This window comes from Delphinapterus leucas, chromosome 1, assembly GCF_059928025.1.
Source record: "Delphinapterus leucas isolate spDelLeu-1000000601 "Yukka" chromosome 1, BTC_Dleu_Yukka2, whole genome shotgun sequence".
NCBI classification, from domain to species: Eukaryota; Metazoa; Chordata; class Mammalia; order Artiodactyla; family Monodontidae; genus Delphinapterus; species Delphinapterus leucas.
The window spans coordinates 36832333-36849142 of NC_143129.1; the positions used below are offsets into that span (position 1 = coordinate 36832333).

General features: G+C 44.4%; 1 protein-coding gene and 1 non-coding gene across 2 annotated transcripts in view; both read left to right on the forward strand.

Annotated features, from left to right (window-relative positions):
- LOC111170796 (centrosomal protein of 78 kDa-like) overlaps nucleotides 1–16810 on the forward strand; it is a 56053-nt gene that overhangs the window by 23452 nt on the left and 15791 nt on the right. The window contains 3 exon segments of the mRNA XM_089912415.1: nucleotides 764–798; nucleotides 1203–1305; nucleotides 15155–15289. Coding sequence (XP_089768541.1) covers nucleotides 764–798; nucleotides 1203–1305; nucleotides 15155–15289 — 273 coding nt within the window.
- LOC115802473 (U6 spliceosomal RNA) lies at nucleotides 6177–6279 on the forward strand. Its single transcript, XR_016390911.1, has one exon. It is a non-coding gene; the product is annotated as a U6 spliceosomal RNA (small nuclear RNA).

The following is a 16810-nucleotide window of genomic DNA, read 5'->3' on the forward strand; positions in this document are numbered from 1 at the left end:
CCGGTGAGTGTGGCGCCTGCTGGCGCGGGGCCTCGGGGTGGGCCAGTCCTGAGTTCCCAGCAGCCCCCAGCTGGGGGAGATACAGATACAGATATCCTGGAGATGGCAAGTGTTGTGAACTTAGGGAAGTAGTGTACTAAGGTATTCATCAGAGAAGAGCTGGCGTCCCGTCTAGGTTGTCATCATCACTTCCTGATGTGAATCCCAAAGTACTCCTTTGGTTTTTTTCTAGTGTTAACAAATCCCTGACATGAGGTGGATTTTTGACTTTACGTAGCATCACTAGATGACCTGTAGTGCGCAGACGTGTGCTGGGACAGCTCCTGGGCCTCTCTTTGTTTTGAGGGTGGTGGGACATCAACACCAGACTGAAGGTTGCCCAGATCTCCCCCAAACCGAGATTATCCCCCAACCCCTGTTTTGAACCACATCAAATGTATTTATTTAATACTTTGACTCATGCTTTGTGTGTGTGTGTGTGTGTGTGTGTGTGTGTGTGTGTGTGTGTGGTACACGGGCCTCTCACTGTTGTGGCCTCTCCCGTTGCGGAGCACAGGCTCCGGACGCGCAGGCTCAGTGGCCATGGCTCACGGACCTAGCCACTCCACGGCATGTGGGATCTTCCCAGACCGGGGCACGAACCCGTGTCCCCTGCATCGGCAGGTGGACTCTCAACCACTGCGCCACCAGGGAAGCCCTTTGCTTTTGGTTTTGATCTTCTTTTGAAATATTGTTTTTCTCTTTTTCCCTTCTCTCCACATAGGAGGAAAAGAGACGTAGAGTTACATCCGGAGAACGGTAAGAATAATAAAGCTTTTTGTTCTGTGCAATATGTAATCTTGATGACTGAAATTACTTTTCTGAAATATTTTAAAAAGAAGAACTTTATAGTGAGTTGCCAGGGTGACCATAGATAGCTTAAGGATGCTGTGTTTGCAGTCAGGTTATTAACCTTGTGATTCAGGTAGAATTCTCTTGCAAAGAGTGAATTGGGGGCAACTGGCAGTTATCAGAACTAGATCTAAAGGTTGTATTAAATATTAAATCTTGAGGTAAGATGTGCCTTTTAGGGCTCCTGAGATGAAGATTGATTTTTTTTGGGGGGTGGGTGGGTGTAGGTAGGAAGGAAGACCTTTTGAAAACTGCCTCCACGTGAGGAGTCCGTGAAAGTCATCTTTAGGGTGTGTGATTTTGCTTGACAGGGTTGTTGGGCCACTCCCTGCAGAAGAACCGGGAAGAGTAAGACCAGGAACACAAGTGGAAGAAGAAGAAAGAGATGATAAAGTAAAGCCTGGTCACCCCCAGGTTTGTCACTTGCACTTTAATCTCAGAACCCACTTGGTTCTAGGAAGGGGGGTCAGGGTGTGGGCAGCATGTAGGAACAGAATGACTTTCACTAATGATCAGAATGATCTTGGATTTAGCTAAAATGCTCTTCAAACTCATTTTTCTGCTGGTTCTCTATGTGGAAGGTGTGTTACATGGCTCTGGTGATAGTAAATCAGTGGTAGGCCTGGAAGTCAGCTGGAGCTCTGCTACTTGATCAGTCAGTTCCAGAGCTTCAGTCTGTCCCCTCTCCTGCCTGTGTCTGCTGCCCATGAGGTCTTTGTGAAGATCTCATTTTCAAACACATGAGGTGCTAAAGTGCTCTAGTATCGTCCAGGTATAAAGTTGCATTCTTAACTGAGATCAGACCAGTTCTTTCTCCAGACCTCCAGCTCCTTTGTAAAATCAGAGTTTCAGGTTCTATGAAATACAGATGTACCCTCTGAACCTCCATGGGAGGGGGTAGCAGAAGGGATTGGGGATCTGATACTGGAAGCTTTACCATTAGACAGCACTGCCCCATATGACAAAGGGCTGACATTGGTCGGGCACAGGTGGTAGAACAATATCACGTCCCTTTTGGTTTTATTAAGACGTTGATTAGAAGTTTCAGCTCAGCAGAGGGGCAGCATCCTGGGCGGGCACTGGGCCTCCACCATCTATGGCTCCTCCCCTCCAGCACCCAGGCTAGGTACTCAGTTCCCAGCAGCCCAGAGGGCAGGAACAGAGCTCTGCCAGGCTGGCCTTCCCAGAGGGCAAGTGTAAGCAGCACAGCCAGGAATGTGAGCGACAGGCTTTGCTGCGTTGTCGGGAAGGAGGGCGACATCTGGCTCAGCATGGCTGGAGTCAGCGCTAGCCTCCCCTCGGCCATGGGCACTGGGCCCCCGGTCTCAGGCTCACACAGGCCTCCAAAGCCCTTCCCTCGGGATGGCGCTCAGACCCTTCACCCAGCCTACCCTCCTGCCCCAAACACTAGCAGGTCAAGCACCACTCAGAGAAGGGGGCCTTTAAAGGGCTTCTGGCTGAGAGCTCTGCTCCCAGAGCACAGGATGGCCCAGAGGGGCGAGATGGGAGCATCTCGCTGTGACTCCCCAGGCACTGCTGGCCTTTTGAGCCACATGCCTGCATTCCTTGGAAGTACATTTCACTAACAGCCAAACGGAACACCCTGAGAAACAGGAGGAATTATTGGTTCGTTTCAACCCTTAGCTACAGGGAGTTTTCACCACCGTGTGTATTTCCTCTGCTCTCTGCGATGCGCTGGAACTTACCTTTGGGCAAAATGTGCCTCAGCTGTCCACGGCACCCGACACACTTGGCAACTCTGCCTGACCCGGGAGCGCCCTGGGCCCCAGGGACAGGGTCCCTGCTTCCTGACCACCCCCTCATGGGAGTGCTGAGGCCGGTCAGCCCCCAGCCCTGGGGGCTTACCGTCCCCTCGGAAGTGACTGCGAGTCAAGCTCCCCACCGACCCCTCCCCCCTGGTCTCCCTCCCGCCAGGGCCGCTTCGTGCGCGGTGCCAGTCGGACCCTCTTCAAGGGGTAGGTGTCGGGGAAGCCCCGAGTGCGGGCGCCCTCCCGCACCCTCACGACTCGGTGCTGCTCCGGGTGGAGCCCGCGGCCCGGGGGGGCAAGAGGCGCGACGGGGGTGGGAAGGAGACGGGGCCACGGGAAGCCCATCCTGGGCCGGCGGGGTCGCAGAGGCAGGAGGAGGCGAGGAGGGCCGGCCCAGCCGCGAAGCCCGTGCTTCCGCCCCTCTCGGGCCCGAGCGGCCCTCAGACCTCCCTGCTGGCCCCTGGGCTCGGGGTGGGTGACGGGCACGCCGAAGAAGCCGTCCCGCTCGAGCCGTCCGGAGAGGCCGGCACAGGGCTTGTGCCTGATCCCGGCGTGGGGCGAGCACTGGGGCGTGAGGGTGTGGAGCTGTCCGGCCGCAGGTCACAGGCTTTGCCTGTTGGAAGGGAGGGCTGCGATGGGGCTGTGCCGACGGAAGGGGAGGATGGAGCCGCCCACCCTCCCCGTTTGCCAGGCAGAGCTTCGTCGCGGACCCTGTTCTCAGCAGCCGTGCGCAGCAGGGACACCCAGGCCTGGCGAATCTGCGCCCCACCCAGGGCCGCTGGGTTCCTGCGCGGCAGCCCTGGCATCTCCTGCTGAGAAACCCCCGGAGACCATGGTCCTTCCCCCGAGCCCACCGCCCGGCTGCAGAGCCCAAGGGGGCTGGGGGCTTCACCCCAAACTTGAGGAAGCCATACCTGGGTGCTGGGACACAAGCGGGGGTCCCACCTTCCCCGCAGGAGCAGACCCCACGGAGGGTCTATCTTTTGAAAATAAATTTAGACTAACAGGTTTTACACACAGAATCTTAGAGCTGGGAAAAGTCCTTTGTGTCATTCATGTAGCTTCGTAAGATTTTTTTTTTTTAATGAGAGGATGGATTTCCTTGAGCAAGAGTGAATTTCCAGGAATGGGTCCCTGGTTACCAAGGACTGTTTTCGGGAAGAAAGATGAATCTGTTCTGTGAACACCTTATAGAACTTATTCTATATTGTAGTTCTCTCTGGAAACACATGTACCGTTGATCTTTGTAGCAGCCCTTAACATCCTCAAGAGAAGCTCTCATTTCCCCATTAGTACTTGTTATAGACTGAATATTTGGGTCCCCCCAGCATTCACATGTTGACACGCTACCTCCAATGTGATGGTATTAGAAGGTGGGTCTTTTGGGATTTGACGAGCGAATCGGGATGGAGCCCTCATGATGAGATTCTTATCCTTGTGAGAGTCATGAGAGAGCTGGCTTTTTCTCTCTGCTCTCTGCCCTGTGAGGACACAATGAGAAGTGGACAGTCTGCAACCCGGAAGAGAGTCCTCACCAGAAGGCGATGATCCCGGCACCTAGATCGCAGACTTCCAGCCTCCAGGACTGAGAATTACATTTTTGTTGTTTACAAGCCCCCACCCTGCCCCATTTATGGTACTTTGTGACAGCAGCCCAAACTGACTTAGCACTCTTTTCTTCAAGTACATCAAAGAATTTGTGGAGCCCATCCATTTTATGATACAATTTCCCAAATAACCAATACTCTTTCTATACACTGATTTGTCAACTTTTTTGTTTATCAAAATTGTTATTAAAAAAAGCTTCCATATGTTTTCCTAATAAATTGTTTCCAATCCAAGTTGTCACTGTAATGGTTCTATGATATTAATAATTTGAGCCCTAATACCCTGCTTAAAATAATCATTCATTTGTCTTATGAATAAGTTCAGGGTTCAAATGCAAAAAGTTTTAAAAGGATATACTGTGTAAAACATCTATGCCATCCCTCTGAAGGAAAGAAGGAGGGAAGGAAGGAAGGAAGGAAGGAAAAAACATTGAATTTGCCCTCAGTTTAGCTGCCACTTCCTAAGGGAAGCCCTTTCCAACTCCAGACCCCCAGGCATCACAAATAAGCTCTCATGGGACACTGTCCATACTGTTGCACGTCATGTTTCCTGAAAAGCTGCTTCTGAGACAAGTACAGACTTTCAGGAAGTTTCTTGGAGTGTGTTTTTTGGGATAAACATAGAATTACCGTATGACTCAGCAATTCCACTCCTAAATCATTGAAAACAAACACTCAAATCTACGTACACACGTTTATAGCAGCACTATTCACAATAGAAAAATCATGGAAATAACCCAAATGTCCATCACTGGATGAATGAATAAACAAATTGTGGTATATACATACAGTGGAATAGTAATTCAGTCATAAAAAGGAATGGAGCCATTAAATATCAGTTACACGGCCAAAAACATTCTTTTAAGGAATGCAATACTAATACATATTACAGTGTGGATGACTCTCACGAACATCATGCTAAGTTGAAGATGCCAGACACAAAGGTCATACACTGTATGATTCCATTTATCTGAAATATCCAGAATAAGTAAATCCATAGAGAAAGAAAGCAGATTGGTGGTGTCCAGGGCCTGGTAGAGAGAGTGAAGTAGTATCTTCTCAATGGGTACAGAGTTTCCTTTTGGGGTGATAAAAATGTCTGGGGGGAAAAAATTTTAATTGGAAAATGATTGATTAAAAACAAGCCTGTGGGGTATTTCTTGGTACTGCCTTTCCCAATTTTGACAGTAAATGGTCAAGTACACAGTAAATGGTCAAGTACAGCAGCCATGGTTTGAGAAAGAAATGATGACCAGGGCTCGGAACACTCACTCGGGGCCGAGCGTGAGGGTCACCCCACGAAGTAAGCCATCCATTTTCACAGAGATGTTATCCAAGGATGAGGGGAATTGAGAATGGATAGCACAGGAGGGAGACAATGACTATCAGTTGTGGCCTTGAGGCCACCTACAGTAACAGAGGCTATAGTTCGACCCATTGACCCTCCTTTCATTAGTAGTTCATCTCAACTCACCCTCTCCCCTAAAAATGATCCATGGAAACTATGAAAGAGTTGTTTCCAGAACTTATGCAAAGACGTTGATCCAAGTAAAGGCAACAAAAGCAAAAATAAACAAGTGGGGCGACATCCAACTAAAAAGCACAACAAAGGAAACCAATAACAAAATGAAAAGGCAGCCTACCGAATGGGAGAAAATTTTTACAAATCATATATCCTATAAGGGGTTAGTATTCAAATTATATGAAGAACTCATACAAAAATAGTAGAAAAAATATCCAACGAAAAAATGGGCAGAGGATCTGAATAGACATTTTTACAGAGAAGATACAGAGATGGCCTGAAGATAGTTAAAAAGGCACCTAAAATCACTAATCAGCAGAGAAGCCAAACCACAAAGAGGTGTCACCTCATTCCTGTTGGAATGGCTAATATCAAAAAGACGGGAACGTGCTCGCTTCGGCAGCACATATACTAAAATTGGAACGATACAGAGAAGATTAACATGGCCCCTGCGCAAGGAGGACACGCAAATTCGTGCAGCCACATAGCACAGGGAGATCAGCTCGGTGCTTTGTGACCACCTAGAGGGGTGGGATAGGGAGGGTGCGAGGGTGGGAGACTCAAGAAGGAAGAGATAAGGGAACATATATATATATGTATAACTGAGTCACTTTGTTATAAAGCAGAAACTAACACACCATTGTAAAGCAATTATATTCCAATAAAGATGTTTAAAAAAAAAAAAGACAGGAACTAACAAGTGTTGGAAAGGCGTGGAGAAAAGGGAAGCCTTGGACACTGTTGGTAGGAATGTATGGAAAACAGTATGGAGGTCCTCAAACAATTGAAAATAGAACTATCATACGATGCAGCAATTCCACTACTTGGTATTTGTATGAGGCAAACAGAAACTCTTAATTCAAAATGAAATCTGTACCTCCATAGTCATTGCAGCATTATTTACAGTAGCCAACTTAGAAACCCCTGTGTTCCATCGATGGATAAATGGACAAAGGACATTTGGCATATATATATGCCAAATTATTTATATATGTATGTATAATTCAGCCATGAGAAAGAAGCAAATCCTGCCATTTGTGACAACATGAATGGACCGTCAGGGTGTTATGCTAGGTAAAATATGTCAGACAGAGAAAGAAAAATCCCGTATGATCTCACTTCATATGGAATTTTTAAAAAAGCTCATAGAGGCAGGGGGTGGAGGGTGGGTGAAATGGGTAAAGGTGGTCAATATGTACAAACTGCCAGTGATGAATAAGTCCTGGGGATGTGACTATAGTTAATAAGGCCGTATTGCATATTTAAAATTTGCTAAGAGAGTAGATCTTAAAAGTCCTCATCACAAGAAAAGAAGATTTCTACCATGTATGGTAATGGATGTTAACTAGACGTACTGTGGTGATCATTTTTTAAATTGAAGTATAGTTGATTTACGGTATTATATTGTAATAACAATATATTAGAAACCAGTGATTCAATATTTTTATAGATTATACTCCATTTAAAGTTATTATAAAACATTGGCTATCCTTATAGCTTATTTATTTTATGCATAGTAGTTTGTGCCTCTTCATCCCCTCCCCTACCCCTATCTTGCCCCTCCCCCCTTCCCTCTACCCACTGGTAACCACTGCTTTGATCTCTACATCTGTGCGTTCATTTCCTTTCTGTTACATTTACTGTTTATTTTTTAGATTCCACATGCGAGTGATAACATACCGTATTTGTCTTTCTCTGTTTGACTTATTTCACTAAGCATAACAGTGTTGCAGCAAAAATAGAAATGAAGTTTTTCCTCTCCTGAAAATAAGGAAAGTAAAGGGGACAGTGAACAGGCTAGAGAAGACACATAAACTGGCCTGAAAGGGTTAATCGATCCTAGTTTCATTTAAACTGTTACTAATCTGTAGTGTCTGTAACTAGATGTATGTTTCACAAAGCTAAATTACATCCTGTTCCTATCACTCCCTAGCTGTCAATGTAAATTACATCCTGCATCTTGTGCTTAAGCTCCCTACACTGTCTTGTAGCAAATCACCCTGTGTAGCTGTTTGCATTTCAGGAAGCAGATGGCAGGCAGATAACGCAGAGGCAAATGAACCCAATTACCGGTCCGCCGGACCCAGTTACCGGACTGCCTGACGCCAGCTATGCCAGTTTTGAAATAATGCAAGAAGAAGAATGCAGGACCTTTACCACTTTGATCCTTATTACCACTCCCTGGACTGCGATGGCCGCCCGAGGGGCCGGGAGGCCAGCCGGGTCTTCCAGGCGTGTGTGGGCATCGTGTCTGCAGCCAGCTTTCCCGAGGCTGCGCTCGGCCCATCATCACTGAGTGAAGCTGCGCGGCGACAGCGTGGCCGACATTTTTCTGGCGCTGTGAGGACCTGTGCGCATTGCAGGATTCGGTGCCTCTGCCCGCCGTGGGCGCCTCCCTGCGTGAGGGCCTGCTGGACTTCAACGCCCACTGCCTGTGCGGGGTGGACTGGGAGCCGCCCCTGAGCACCCTCTGCCCCCGATCTGTATCCAGAGCTTCTTCCAGCCATGGCTTGGCGAGATGGGTTTGTACTTTCCACTTCCAGGGGCTCTCGTGTCGGCACTGTGAAGCGGAGTTTTAGATAGTACAAGGTGGAGGGTGGGCACTAGAACCGGTGCCCAGTGCCCGGGTGTGTGTGCACTAGACGGGGCGTGCGGCCTAGGACTCCTGCCAGCTCGGTGACCCCGGCCGAGTGCCTTAAGGCTTCAAGGTCTCAGTGTTCTCATCTGTAGCATGGGCTTAACAGGACCCAGCCTCCGTGGCGGTTACAAGGATGCACTGTGTTAATGCTTCTAGACTCTACAATGTAGAACACTTGGCACAGTTTGGAGCATTGTTCATTATTCCACAGATGTCACCTGGTCTGTTGAATGACTTTGCCTGGTACACGCCAAAGTGACTAGGAAATGGATATATCCCAGCTTCATTTCCTTTTCATTAAAACAGGGTTCAGGAAAAAAAATTTTTTTTTCAATAGTCCTATCATATAGTGGAAAGAGCACCAGTGTGAAGGCAGCTTAGGGTTTGAATTCCAGAGTTTATGCTATCTGTGGCCTGGGCAGGTTTCTTTTGCACTACAATCCCCACACTTGTAAAATGACATTGAAAACCACCTTTTCTGTGGGTTCTTAGAATGAATTAAGCAGGTTATGTGTGTTAAGTATCCTGGCACTTGAATGAGTTGTCAGAACCAAGGGCTGCTGGAGACGATGCTTCTGCCCTAGGTAATCTCCCCTTCTACTGGGCGGCAAGTAAACCACAAGGACAGTAGTCAGTGCTCTGGAAGAAGTGAGTTCTGGTGCTACAGAGCACAGAATCTTGTTTTTTTTAATTTAATTTTTATTTTATATTGGAGCATAGTTGATTTACAACATTGTGTTAGTTTCAGGTGTACAGCAAAGTGATTCCATTATACATATATCCATTCTTTTTCAGATTCTTTTCCTGTACAGGTTGTTACAGGATATGGAGTAGAGTTCCTTGTGCTATGCAGTAGTTCCTTGTTGATTACTTTATATAGAGTCGTGTGTATATGTTAATCCCAAACTCCTAATGTATCCTTCCCCACCACCTTTCCCCTTTGCAGAGCACAGAATCTTGGAAGGGAAAGTTCAGGGTAGGCTTCTTGGAGGAGGTGCCATCCTTTCTAAGGATATGTAGAAGCTCCTGGGGGTGGCAGGAGGGAGCAGTGTGTGTCAAAGTTGGAGAAATATAAGAAAATATGGCAAAACTAAGGTACAGGCCTGGAACTCAGGGTTTGGGAAAGAAATGAGAGTTGATACTGGAAACCTAGTGGGGCCCAGAAGAAAGGGGCCTTGTTTGTCCTGTCAGAAGTTTAGATGTTTATCCTGAAGGCTGTGGGAAACCCTAAAGAACAGTGAGATGGACTTCTGGTTTAGAGACTCACTCAGACCTCCATGTGGAAGGCACTTGATTGGGTGCAGGGTGAATTGTAATCTAAGGGTCCCACTTAAGTTATAAAAGGTGGGACTGGGTTTTGCAGATCCAAGAGAGAATGGGTAGGGCCTGGTGACCAGTTCGAAAAGGGAGGGCAGCAAGTGTGGGTGACGGTTTACAGCTGCATCTTTTTGTGAGATACAGAGCATAGTAGAAAGGGATTGGGGGTGGGGAGAGAATCTTACTTCATCTTCAGTACTTTAGAGGGGCCTGGTAGACAGGTCTGGGCCCAAGGTACAGATCTTGGCTTTTTGGGAGGACAGGTATTTGAAGACATGGGAGATACTTAGGTTACCCACAAGAAGATCCAAAGAATCATAGGTCTGAGGGCTTTTTAAGTGAGTATATTGAGGATGTTTATAAGCTGAAAGAAAGTAGCCAGCAGAGAAAGGGTGTTAAGATCTAGGAGAGGAAATGACTGTTCATTTGTTTTCAAAAAGTGGAATACTTATCGTGAGCCTGGCCCTTTTCTAGGATCTGGGGTTCACACCATGTGTTATCTCTTCTGCAAGGACAGTTCAACTCATCCCCTGGTGAAGAGAAATCAGATTTTTCTTTGCATCCCATTCAGGTGTAGGAACTGTTCCATACCTCTGAAGGGACTTTACTTAACCAGAGTAATAAGTTAGAAATCAAAAGAAATTAGAGCTGGAAGGGACCTTAAAGACCACGGTACTTAATTTTGCCTAATATTTTACATTGATTGTAAGAAAAATTTATTGCAGAGCCCATTCTCTTCAGAGTTCCTTCACTGAACTTTCTTTATGTCTTGCATCCAGTGGGTCCAGCTTGTAGATTTTGGCCTCCTCCTAAATTTGCTTCTTCATCCACATTGCATTTTGCCCGGACTATGGCAGAAGCTCCTGGGTGGTTTCGCGGCCCCAGTTCCTCTAAGTTCCTCTAAGTTCATCTGCCTACTGGGGTTGAGTGATCTTCTAACATGAAAAGATACGCCTAAAATAATGCTGCTAATGGCTTGCCCACACAGAGTTAGTGCATACTAGCCGCCCAGCCTGTGCTTGCCCAGAGGCGTGTAGTCTGAACTGTGCTCTACCAAGCCTCCTGGGGCTCTTTGGCCCTGAGGAAGGGGAGCTTTTTGTGATCACTCCCTTTATCTAATTGGTCCTTCAGCAGCGGGGTGCCTTTCTCTAATCAGCGGAGGCACCCTTACTCAGCCAGTGGTAGCCCCGGGCCTCATCACCTGTGGGATACAAGCCCTGCTGTCTCCCAGGCTTTATTCTACCGACATCTCTATTTTCTGTCCCTTCTCACACTTGGACCCCTGGCCTTTAGTCATCCCCACCTGCAGTATTTACAGTGCCCAGCAGGAGTCAGGCTTGAGTATGTTTTCACAGATGTTCCCTCTGCAGTTAATGCACCTCCTCCTCCAACTCTGCATAGCCTCATCTTTCTCGATTGTACTTCAGGGTTATCATGAAACTGTCGCTTAGACATAACTTTTTGCCTCCATAGGAACCTCTGTTCATGAGGGTTATGGTTCTTTATATCATGTGATTGAAATTTTGTGTTTATACATGTCCCTTCTTAATGAGGCTTTAAGGGCAGGAGTCGTTTCTAATCCTTAGCACAGAGCAGATGCTTTTTTTCTTTTTAGTTGCTTTTTAACGGTGATAAAATGTATGGTTTAAATCACTCATTTTACAATAATTTTGCTTTAGGTTTTGACAGAAATAAAGTTTCCAGAAGTTGTGTTCCTGCAATAAGAAATAAAGATGTGACCTTCCAGTTGTGTAAAGCTCTTAGACGCTGTGTAAGTGCGTCAGGTGCGCTAAGGAACCTGGAGCTAAGTGGGCTAGTTGTGAGAGAGAGAGACGTAACTATGTTAACAAAGGTGGTAAGCCTTCATTGTGTCCTGCCAACATTTGATAGTTGTTTTTGGGGCAAACTAAAGGGGTAAAATTTTAAACTGTTTCTCCCCATTAAAGGGATTGAATAAATCGGCCACTTTGGGGCACCAGTGTCTTGCGAATTGTCCAATTGGAGATGGTGGTTTAGAAAGTGAGTTTCAGTCTTGTTTAAGTCTCTTCCCATCAGACTGGTCTCGTGAGTTCCTACACACCATGTTACTTCCTGTCTACCTTTTCTTAGTGTTGTTCATGCCTGGATTGTCTCCTGTACCTGCCCAAACCTTGGTCCATTCTCATTTGTACCATGGAAGTTTGTCATGCTGGATACTGTCAGAATTAATCTTACTTAAGTTTGTGTTAAGCCACAAACCACATGTTTTGTATATTTTCTGTTTTTTGTGTTTGTCTATATTTTTATGGTTTCTTTTCAAGAAATATTATGGGAAGGGAAATAGCAAGATGTAAAGAGCAAAAAAGTCATCATGATCTTTAAATTGTTAGAATATGTATCTGCAATCATAATTATAATGCACTGTGGTATGTGTTCAAATAGGAAATATATGTAACGTCCCGCAGGAGCAGCAAACTCAGTGGTGTTGGTGAGGGTGTGTCATGGAAGTAATCACAAAGCAGGTGACTGTTGGTTGGGGTCCTGAAACATGAGTGTGTGTTCCCTGTGTCCAGTAGTGGTCTGGAGGGGTCAGGAAGCCTGCCTTTCAATTTGAGGGAACAGAGGGTTTGAGGTCCTCCCTCTTCTATTGCTCTAGTATACTGCATAGCAGCTAATAAAATACTGGGTTTATAGTTGACATTTACATCGCTGACTGATCATCAAGATTGGCATGTATCATTGGAAATGAAAATCGGAAGAGTCTTACGCTCTTTAGGTTTTTCTTTTTTTTTTCCTTTGTCTCAAAAGTATGTAGTACTTTACTGAGTGGTTGGGAAGAAAGTTTGCAGTATTCAGTGTATTCAGTTTTAGTACTGAATAGAATTAAACTGTTGCTGTAAACTGGAATAACACTTTGTTACTGACAAGTTTTAGAATGCATCAGTTCATCAATTACCTGTTTGGGAAGATTGTAGTTAATGATTTTAAGAATGTGGCTATAGGGCTTCCCTTGTGGCGCAGTGGTTGAGAGTCCGCTGGCCAATGCAAGGGATGTGGGTTCGTGCCCCGGTCTGGGAAGATCCCACATGCCATGGCCGCTGAGCCTGTGCGTCTGGAGCCTGTGCTCCGCAACGGGAGAGGCCACAACAGTGAGAGGCCCGCGTACCAAAAAAAAAAAAAAAAAAAGAATGTGGCTATAAACCTCCAATTGACTCAAGAAAAGCAAATAAATCAAGATTGACAAATGTATAGGCTCTTCATCTTATTGTGTGTGTGGGTTTTTATTTTCCTTTTAGTTATTTGTCAAGATATAAAGAACTCTATCACTCTTAAGACAGTAAACTTCACGGGGTATAATCTGACATGGCAGGGAGCAGATCACATGGCCTAGATCTTAAAGGTGATTTTATGTTTAAACTTTCATGAAAACATGTGATTGAAGCACATTAACATATTGATACAGATGGCAGTTAATTTTTGTCTTTTAATACATGTGAGTGCAACTTCTGTTTTGTTGAAAGAATCTGACCGAATGGTAATGTGAATTGCTGTTTCCTAAACTATAGTGTTGAATCCCCAGTCTTTGCACTTGAGTTTAACAACTCTGTGGTTTTCTATCTTCTTCCTGAGATGCTTAATCTCAGGTCCATCCTCGTCACACAGAGTGGTAAATTAGAGAACGATTAATATCACCATTTACAGAAGTGAGACTGAAATCTCAACCATCCTGAACGTAGGAACTGAAGGGGCCTCTCAGCAGTTCAGAGAGTTGTTACCAAGCCAGTCGGCTGAATTCTGTTCAGTTTTCACCATAGCAGAGCCCTCCAGGTCCTTGTTTTGAGCTTATTTATTTTTATACACAATTCTGTATGGATACTGTACATAATACTAAATAGTTGTATTAACTGGGTTTAACTGGTGTATTTACATCAAGATCTAACTTCGTTTTGTTGATATCTTTTTAGGGGCTTGCCATTCATCAAAGCTCGTGATGTATGTAATCCGTTGCTGGCGTGTAGCTATCATATTTATGACATATAGGGCTTGAACTGGGAAAGGTAGATGGTCATTCTTGCTTTTTAAACTGACAGAGCCTTACAAGAAGCATTTCCCTCTCTGAAATAAATCCATGTAAAACATGTTTGGTCACTGTCCCAATGCAACTGTGTAGTTGTGTGGATTTGGCACACAACTGGCAGCCTTGTGGTTGTCTGTAAACAAGGAAGCCTGTTGTCCAGTCCGCAAATCAGCTGTTACCCGTGAAACGAACTTGACTGCCATTTCTGACCCCTCACATGGAGCTCTCATACTCAAGAACGTTCATATGTTTGCAAGAAACGTTGTTTGCAGGCTATGTGTACAAATTCCTGATCTGAAAGCCAATATAAAGCAACATCTCCCAAACCTCTGCTCTCTCACCAAGGCCACACACATTCCCTAGCTTATGGCCTCATGGCAAGCTAATACTGTCAGTATCAGATTCTCCTTCCCAGTGGTTCTGGGAGACTGCACAGTTGCTCTGTGAAAGGCACCACTGCTGAGGTTGAGAGAAGAGCATCTTGGGTGTCAGTCCTGCCCTTGCATGCCCAGAGAGAGGGGTGTGCGCCTCGTTCTCCTGTTAGGGTTTTCCTGTGCTGCAGGGTTTGCTGCTTGTTGTCAAAATGATGTCCTAGTGACTTGTCTTCTGCGTGGTTATATAATCCCAGCACACTTCTTTATGATCTGTAGACTTTTATGGGGTTGTGGCCAGGTCAGGTTTTAAATGTTTGGAAATGTCCAGTTGAACAACATTGCAGTGGCAGTGAATCTTGATGGGAGAATTGTATTACTGTTACCCTAGTTTTGGCTTAAGGGTGATGAGAAGATGAAATTTCTGATGGGTCAGTTTTAGTTATGTATGTGTATGTGATTTACTTTTATAAATTCTAACATCTATTATTCCCAGCTTAGATATGTTGACTTTCTGATTATTCTTCTGATTCTTTATCAGTCCCTTTACTGATGTATTTTCCTCCAAAAAATGACATTTTCTTCCAGACTGTTTTTGTCTGATAGTGAAAAATAAATTTTTCATTTGCAGTCTAAAGTTGATCTGAGAAAAAATGGTTACCTTGGATCTTCCCTTGGCTTCTGTGAAAGAAACTTAATAAAATAATATGGGCAATTCCCGTTACTAATCCTAACCATGTACAACAGAGGTCTGTACAGTAACATAGCAAAAATAAGTTCCTGTACTTTTACTTAGTCATTGCCTGTTTTAGACTAAGGAGCAGTGAGAGGCATTTATAAATAATGATACCTCAGATCACTTTTGTTAAATGTCCTCTAATATTTGCATATTTGGTATCTGGCTTGTGTTGTCTTTTATACAATCTTGTCTTCTTTCTTTGCACTGTAGTTTAACAACTCTGTGGTTTCCTATCTTCTTCAGACACTCAGGTCCATCAGAATTTCCTGTGACTGTGACAGTAGAGAGTCCTCCTCAGAAATCGAAGAGGTCGATGATTCCTCAGAAAGTGTTCAGGAAGAGCCAGAGAAAATCCGTTTGAAACAAGAAGCATTGCAGGTACAAAGTTATCACTTTAAAGCTATAGAGAAGATTATTTTTCAAATGGAAGCCTGATTGCAACACGGCACAGCTTGTGTGAGGGTTCTGTTTTCTCCTCCCATCTGCATTGTATCCCCTTGAATGGTTAAGCTTAGACCAAGGTGAATGGTGGACATTTGAACTCTAAGAAATAAAAATCAAAACATGTCGTTAGTAATATATTTTCCTTTCCTTAGAACCTTAGTATATTAGATTTAGGGAGAACCTTAGTGATCATACGATAAAGAAATTGAGTTCTGAATGAATATAGTCAGCTGATTCAGTGCTCTTGTTTTACAGATGAGAAAATTGACAGTTCTAGTTGAACTCTCTTTTTACAAGAGGAAAATATGGCCTCATTTTAAATAAAAGTAAAGTTGAAAAAAGTTTTGATTTTGATATTCTCCTTTCCTAAAATAAAAAATACCAAGAAGCTACATTCCATTATCAAATAAACCTGACCTCTAATGTCATTCCATACTATTGTTTGTATGGACAGAAAAGAAAAATGGATTTTCATAAGAAATTTTTGCACCTAAAAAATAATACATTTATTTTATTTCAACTTTAATGAAGAGCTGAACATTTCTAGTAAATAAAGGAACACCATTTGGGGGGGACCTTGTCTTTGTGCTACAAAGTCCCATGTTTAATTTTAAAAAATTATTTAATATGATTTTCTTTTCGTATGGAACTTGACCGGTTTCAGAACTAATTATCCCATTATTGTAGGACTATGGGAATTAACTCTTTGATTTTCAAAAGAGAAAGTTAGATTTTTATTTTTTTAATTAAAATTAATGATAATATAGAGAAATTTTAAGAAAAAAACTTAGAAAATTATGAAATGTTAGAGTAGGAGAAATTTATAGTTCATGTAGAGTTACCCTCTTTCATTTTATAAATGAGCACCTACAATTTGTAGCACGTAGTGGTTTATTAGTAAATGGCAGAGTATGAGAAGACCCTAGAGCATCTACCCGCATTCCTTGTCATTTTAGATGTGTTGTATTCATTTCCTTCACGAGTAGACCAGGAGATTGTATTTCTAATAGCAATGATAGACACTGGGGAAGACCAAGAAGTTTACACACTGGGACCACAGAAGAGCAAATTCAGAATGCACTGAAAACCCTTTCAGCTCTTCTCCATTTTGACAAGACACTACAAGGATGGTATCAAAGTGTTTAAGTATATAAGGCCACAACAATCAAGAGATTTCAACATAGTTTTGAAAGACGGAAGACAAGTGGAAGAGTGTGAAACTGAGGCAGTAGAACAGAGGAAAAGCATCACCTAGAATATGCACAGGGACCACCTGCAACTGAGGAGGATTCTGACCCCACCTGCAGAACTAGGCCCATGCTCAGATGGGCATGTAGGAGAGAGGGTGGAGTTAGTTAACAGTGTGACTGAAATAGGGGAGCTTATTGAAGGGTTGTGTTTGGAGGAGCGGACTCCCAGCCCCGCCCTCACGCTCCTAAAATGAGATGCTTTCAT